A 7,024-nucleotide genomic window follows, 5' to 3' on the forward strand; every position below is an offset into this window, starting at 1 on the left:
ACGACTCGCTTTCCATCCACGTCTCCTGAATTTATTATAGCCGGTCATGGAAATTCTCTCCAGGTCGCACGATAGAGTTCAGCACCACGTCTCTTCAAGAGGTTTCTTACGGACTGACAAAGTGAATGTGAGTACCGCAATCTTGCGACAGGACGCTTCGGATCCCAACATCCTTCGGAAACGAAACTTCGATGAGAAGTACTGCCTGAACGTTTTCGAGACACCTAAGGGCAGGATGGACAGCACAGATTCTCATGTTCGCAACGCTGTTATACGTGAGACGGTGTTTGAAATACATTGACCACACCACACGACTTTGCCTGGGTAACCTGCCTGCATCTGCATCCTAAAACCATCTAACATAAGAAGCAACAAATCCAACCTGGGCCAAGACAATTTTTACTGGATGGCGTGATAACGGCCATAAGAAGCATATCGGAATTTTGGCACTAGATTGTTATCAGTCGCGTTCCTCCGGCGCAGATTTGCAATAACACCAGGGGTGTAGGTCACACGTGTGGAGTGCTCGAGGGTTCAAAAGGCATGAAAGTTTCGGGAGTTCCACCATCTCAAACACCTGAGGTAACAAAACAATTGATCTCACCCACCTGATTGAGTCAGTACGGTATTACGTGGTGGAAACATCATTCATACGTGTTTTACGATTGTTGTAAAAACGCTACTACCAGCTAGAAGCATCAATCATAACAGCATCGTCACCGTATGTAAACAGTACGACCGTTGCCGGTGCTGGAAGACCACCAACATGCCATGGAGATGCGATCAAGCGTCTCTTTAAGATGTCCTGAAGGGAAGCATGATAGTGAGATTCGCGATCATTGCCTGACCATCCTGTGGGCAGTGTGGTCTTTCGAGCTGTTCTGGCTCTGGGCATCCCAGTCACTAAAACTTACATCTGGGAGATCTGAGACCTTTGCGCGATAGGCATGTTGGTTTGCAAAGCAATTCAAGAATGGTTAAAGCATAAAGAACGGTTCAGATCAGGCGAGTCTCGTGGCGTCGCCATCTCTATTCGCGTATTAACTTCCGGAAGTATTGCCGAATTTTTAAAATTAGGTCAATTGCCAACACGAGCGTTGGTCTCTTGTGACTCGGCGACTGGCTCAAATCGGCGACTCAGTACGTTTTCTTGAACAGGAATCGGAGTTCAAAACTTCCGATTATACTACACCAATCTGATTGCATAGACTAGTTTTTCTATCAAGCTAATCCCCGCAGTCCGGTCATTGTCGTCAAGCAGGTTCGTTGGGTAACTTATGCGTTCAGCTAATGCAAACTATATTTTCTCTGCTATTCCATAATCTAAAATGATTCGAGTCCATTGTCACGTCGTGACTAGGTATAAATTCGAGCAGTAGCGAGGTCGAAGCTTGACCAGTAGAGTTCTGCAAGATGCGCAGAAGCTAATGGTTCGCAATCTGATCAAAGAGGCAGATATTGTTCTTATGTCACAGCTGGTATAAAGTGTTAATTTCTGCCTGCAATTAACGGCGTCGTTTTTGCGACATCTTATCCCTGGCCTTCGATGCATCATATAAGCTCGAAACCGTCTTCTTGAGAATTGAATGATAAAAATGGGTTTCGGGGTTTCGCAATTTTGGCCTTGGGACTTCAGACTTTGCCGGTCTTTACAATCCAGGGAAGGCATGTTTACCCTTCTCCTTGAAAATACTTCCCTTCTGCATAGGCCAAGGTTTGGGGACTTAGCTTCAAATACCTAGGAGCGTGATCAAGTCCAATCAAGCCCCTCTACTAGCTTTTCAGTACCTAAATAGACTTTCTTGCCTAGGAAGGACCATGCTTTCCGAAAGCATAAACCAGCTCCGACGGTGTATTCCCGGCCTTACATTAGGCTCACTAATCCTGTAAAGAATCTGTAGTCGTAGGCCACTGGGGATTTTATCACGACACGCCAGACTTCTTCGAGAAATTGCTTCGATGATCATATGTCTGTCGTGGAAAGCAATCGATTTTGTCTCGCCCGAGTTGCTCGGAGACCATCGACCACCAATTACGCCAACTTGCCTACACTGCCCGTTTAATCGATACGATGTCTGACCAGGGGTGGGCGGCGAAGCCGCCCGACAACGTAGTGCCCAATCTGCAACACCCCGAGGATGTTCTGCATAGCGTCAATCTCGTTTCGCAGATTCTAGCAATTGCTTTGACCAGTTTGTTCGTGGTCCTGCGTTTCTACACAAAGACCTTTGTCGCGCCTCCGTTTTACACAGATGACTGTAAGTCCAACCTGCCTCTTGGTGTTCGTCAATCAATTTCTAATTTCATCTACTTAGGGATGGCATTAATTGCATGGGTAAGAAAACCGACGACTCAGAGTGGATTTCAGTTGTTGTACGAATACCAACACAAAAGCAGATCATGTCCTTGGGGTACGACGCCACAGCAGTTGTCAGTGAGTAACGATGGCCAGTATAAGTTCAATGCTGCATCCCTGCTAACGACTCTTGTTCAAGTGGGCCATTTTGGTGGCGGTTTCCATGTCTATGAAATCTCAAAGGAAAGTTTGAAAGGCTTCAAAAAGGTAGGTAATTCACCTTTTGTCTATTCCAACAAAGTCCAGGGTTAACTAACGTCTTTTCTGGGGGTTTATGCTATTACCCTCGTCTATGGTCCTTCGTCCTATTTCACGAAGCTCACTCTCCTCTGGATCAACATTAGAGTCTTCAGGTTACACAGGAAAACAACAATCGGCACATACGCTATAATTACCTTCTTAAGTTGTTATACCATCCCTGTTCTCTTCCTTAAGGCGTTCATATGCCGACCGGTTGCTGGCTTCTGGGACACAGCAATCAAGACGACCTGCTACAACCAACGCGCGATTCTTGTAGCTGACACAGCTGTCAGCGCCGTCACCGACATGGCCGTTCTATGCTTACCCATACCTGTTGCCGTGACACTCCGAATGTCTTGGAATAAGCGGCTCAAAGTTATCGCCATGCTTAGCTCCGGAGGTGTCGCTACGGCGGCAAGCATTATAAGAATGATTCTTGTTATCAAGCTACAGAGCTCGCATGATGAGCCAATAGACCTCATCCGCTTCAATCTCCTTGGGTAGGCCTATTCTAGCACCTTCCTTGCGTCTTGTTAATTTCGTTGCAGAGACTGACTGCACGGTTAGAACAGCAGAAGTGAGCATAGGTCTGATGTGTGCGTGCCTTCCTGCCATCAATATCCTCGTTATGCATAGCTTCTATTCCTCCACAGATTCAAGTCAAGACACTGTTGGAAGCAGCAATGCTATTGTACTCAAATTTCTGGGAGGCAGTAAGCTCAAGACTCAGCGGATTACGACAGAAATAGCGCCGGTAGTCGCGACTCGAGATCCGCCTCGGACTTCAACTCAAGAGGAGAGGGAGAACCGTATAATACCTTTCGAACGGGCCAGTCGGTCTCTTTAATATTGTAAAAGACGTGGGCGCAGAATGTCGCAGGATGAGAATCGTTCAAAGAGTCTGTCTCACCGTCTGCAAAAACCGATGCTCCAGGCTGGGGTCGAAAAGCGGTTGGATCATGATTATAGATTACACAGCTGTGATATAAAGTTGATAGCTTAAAACGGTTGAGTTCAATTACTTTCTCTTTGCATTAAAAATGAAAACTTGATGGAATCTTAAGGCCTTTGTTCGCCATCAGTTGGAATACTAGAGCAATGAGAGTGAATCGTGTCACAGACTGGATAGGCAATAGGGAACGTTATGTATGCTTAAAACAAAGGAGAAATGTATAATGAGATCTAGACACATTCTAAGGGTATTTGGTCATAATGAATCATACTTCGAGACATCATAGGCAAACAAAACCATACTACGTTAAACTTTATCACACGCAAACCCGCCGACAGCGATGCACTCCTTAAAGCTACTCGTCATCACTCTCAGAGCTGGACTCATCCTCATCATCGTCATCATCTAGACAGTGTTAGCAAATAAAGGGTCACAGGTATAACTAAAAGGTTTTGAGTGGAGAACCTACCATCGGCCGGGGTCTTGTTTTCAACAACACCATTGATCCTAACACGGACCTGCTTGTAGTGGACGGGATTGCTCTTCAAGTCCTCGCCATCAACAGCAGCTCCGCCATCCTGCACGTATTCCTTCAAGTCCGCGAAGAGCTCCTCGCCAAAAGCACCTGATTTCTTGGCTCTGGTGATGAGCTGGCCAACAACGCTGGAAGCCATCTTGGCAGGGGTGTTGAGGATCTTCTCAATCACCTCGCGGTGACCGAAGCCGCATTTGGCGTGAGGGTCCTCGACTGGTGCGCCCTCGGGCATGCTATCCCTGAAGCGCAAACCAGGGGTCTGGTAGCGACGAATGCGAACGTCACTGTACGCTCTAGCGAGATCGACAGCGCTGACCTTAATCTTAGCGGGCTCAGGAGGGGGCCAAAGCTTGGACTTGGTCAGACCCATAATAGCAGATCCGAGGAGAAGCTGCTCGCAATCCTCAGCGGTTCCGTCGTCGGTACCGGCATGGCAGTAACGGATCTCTTCGCCAGGGTAGCAGGAAGGGTTGAGAAGACGATGAACAGGGTTGCTGACAGCCTTGATGACCTTCTCGACGGCCTCGGCACGTGTAGCGGCCAACATGCTGATGACCTCATCCGAGATGGGCTGCTCTTTCCAGGGGTGGCCCTTGGAGTCAAGAAGGGTGCCATCGGTGCCGACGCGCGACTTGTACGCCGCCTTAGCCAGCACGCGGCTGAACCAACGAGCCTCACCAAAGACCCAGCTAAGAACAAGGGTCTTGTCCTCGTCGTTGCGGGCACCGGCCATGAGAACGTGGCGGTTCAAGGCTACGACCCAGTCCTTCATGAATGGGACCAGCAGATGAGTGGCGGCGTACTTGTCAGAAGCCAGGGCAAGGTCGTAAAGCTCGCCGACATTGGGCATGGTTGGGAGCTCGTGGAACTTGAAGTGGGCGATGGAGAAGAGCACATCGAGACCGCTAACGGTGTCGGCAGCAGATTGTAGCTCAACAACGGTGGCGGTGTTCTTAGCGAGGAAATCCTTCCAGACGCGAGATGCAGAAGCGAGGGCGGCAGAGCGGACAGAGTAGACAATGACGGTACCGTTTGAGTCGCGGACCTTAATGTGAAGGTCGGCATCCTCGTGGTATGAAATCTTCTTGTCGGCCTCGGGGGACGCAGGGCGCGGAGGCAAGACTGCGACGAGGGTTGCAAGCTGTGCTCCCTGAGGCTCTCGAGCCTGGGTCTCGTTCTTCTTATCGTCTTCGTCCTCGGAAGAATAGTCATCAGCCTCATCCTCAGCTGTCTGGGTAGTCTCCGCCACGGATATAGCCTTAGTCTGAGCGGCTTCGGCTCCGTCCGTAACAGGTGCCCCAGGAGCGGTGGCCCTATCCTTCTCCTCGAGGACGGATGCAACAGCAGGCTCCTTGTTGTCAAGGAAGCTCTTTTCCCTACCGGGCATTGCGGTCATGGGTCGTGGTGTCTCGGCATCACCGTTGTTGGATTGAACCAGAGAAGGGATGCTGCGGGCCGAATCGGAACGCTTCATGAAGTAGCCGTCCTTCACGGGCCCAAAAGTGGGAGTAGGAGGGGTAGATGTGGCATTTTCGTTGGTAGTCTTGGTAGTAGGGGCTCTATGACGACGTTAGTATTAGTCTTGTCCATGCTGGTACTGCAATCATAACAACTTGGGCCTGCTCAAGTTCATGGCGAACGAGCTGAGGCAATACTGCAGAGGCATGGGAAATGAGGGTCTAGCAAAGGAACGCTACCGAAGGGACGAGATTCGGGCAGGCACAGATGGTGGCCGTGGAGGTAGTATTCTTGTAGGGTGTCGCAAGATGGGTGCGATGAAGTGGCGCCCTCCTTGAGGGCCTTCCGTCATCGCATCCTCATTCAACCAGTAACGATACTGGCTGAAGAAGTCAGACGCGTTACCCTCGGGTGGTGTTGACGGACTACGAACACCCGTGTAAGAGAGGGACGATGATTGGAGACGGGCTTGGGTTGGGCTGGGTTGGGTTGGGTTTAGACGATGGTTAAGATCGTGTCAAAGACACGTCAAATATGCAAGCCGATGAACTCCAAGGCTTGAGGTTGTCGACCGTTGGACAGCTCGAGGGATATGCAAGTTTGGTGGGGATCGTCAAAGCCGCGGCGCACGCTATTGCATCCGGTCCTGGCGAAGCGGGTCCAGGATCCGGCATAAAACAAGGGGAAGCGACTCAAGCGATACATGCTACAGGGGGGATGCAGAGGGGACTGAAGAGCGGTGAAGAAAGACGTCGTGGCCAGGACAACTGAGAGAGAGAGAGAGAGAGAGAGAAAAGTAAACAAACAAAACATACCTCTTGAAACGGTTGTTGAGGAAAAGAAAACCGCTTCCAGATTTCCGACGGTCGGGGTCTTGACCAGAGGGCGTTCTCCGGTGAGACTCGAATATCGCAGGAGACATGGTGATTTTATTGGGTATCAATGGCCGTGATCTCGGAAAACAGAAACGAAACTCATAAACAAAGCGAAATCGTGACGCCAGAAAAAAAGCAACTGCTAGACGTGAAAGCAGTTATGCAGGGTCTCGGATACCAGGGCCAAATAGAGATGAAGAGACCAGAGAGAAAAGGCAGCTGCAAACCCAGGACTCGACGCTCATCTATATGTACTCGTCGGCTCAGCCCGAGATACGGTGGTAGTGGTATCCACCACGGCCCAAATGGCAAATCATGTTAATAAATACTGCCATCCGTAAACTGTCGAGGCCAACGTCCAGGAGTCGCCGAGGACACGGCCCACCAAAGTGGCTGGCCAACTGAACCCGAACCAAGATTAAACGAAATGGAAGGTCGAACATTGGGCACCAAAGTCGCATAAACAATCACCGCCTTGCCTGTCCTTCACCGCTGGCATAACTTCGCCGCCGACGCGTCCAGGGCTCCTTGGAAAATTGGAAGATTTCTCGAGAACCCTTACCGGATTTGACACCCCCGGGAGTTCGGGACGCCTGCAGATTTCTTCT

General features: G+C 49.9%; 3 protein-coding genes across 3 annotated transcripts; 1 reads left to right on the plus strand and 2 right to left on the minus strand.

Annotated features, from left to right (window-relative positions):
- Window positions 1-2,071: 2,071 nt before the first annotated feature.
- On the plus strand, window positions 2,072-2,442 carry ColSpa_11496 (uncharacterized protein; the record flags this gene model as incomplete). Its single annotated transcript, XM_049277708.1, has 2 exons — window positions 2,072-2,258; window positions 2,369-2,442. 2 exons carry the CDS (start codon window positions 2,072-2,074, stop codon window positions 2,440-2,442), a joined length of 261 nt encoding a protein of 86 aa, XP_049133665.1.
- A 1,461-nt stretch (window positions 2,443-3,903) lies between these two features.
- Window positions 3,904-5,470, minus strand: ColSpa_11497 (uncharacterized protein; the record flags this gene model as incomplete). The annotated part of the gene is made up of 2 exons (XM_049277709.1): window positions 3,904-3,953; window positions 4,018-5,470. The coding sequence occupies 2 exons, from the start codon at window positions 5,468-5,470 to the stop codon at window positions 3,904-3,906; spliced, it is 1,503 nt and encodes a 500-aa protein (XP_049133666.1).
- A 599-nt stretch (window positions 5,471-6,069) lies between these two features.
- On the minus strand, window positions 6,070-6,463 carry ColSpa_11498 (uncharacterized protein; the record flags this gene model as incomplete). Its single annotated transcript, XM_049277710.1, has 2 exons — window positions 6,070-6,247; window positions 6,357-6,463. The coding sequence occupies 2 exons, from the start codon at window positions 6,461-6,463 to the stop codon at window positions 6,070-6,072; spliced, it is 285 nt and encodes a 94-aa protein (XP_049133667.1).
- Window positions 6,464-7,024: the final 561 nt, after the last annotated feature.

This window comes from Colletotrichum spaethianum, assembly GCF_022836535.1.
Source record: "Colletotrichum spaethianum MAFF 239500 DNA, contig47, whole genome shotgun sequence".
In the NCBI taxonomy this organism is placed as follows: Eukaryota; Fungi; Ascomycota; class Sordariomycetes; order Glomerellales; family Glomerellaceae; genus Colletotrichum; species Colletotrichum spaethianum.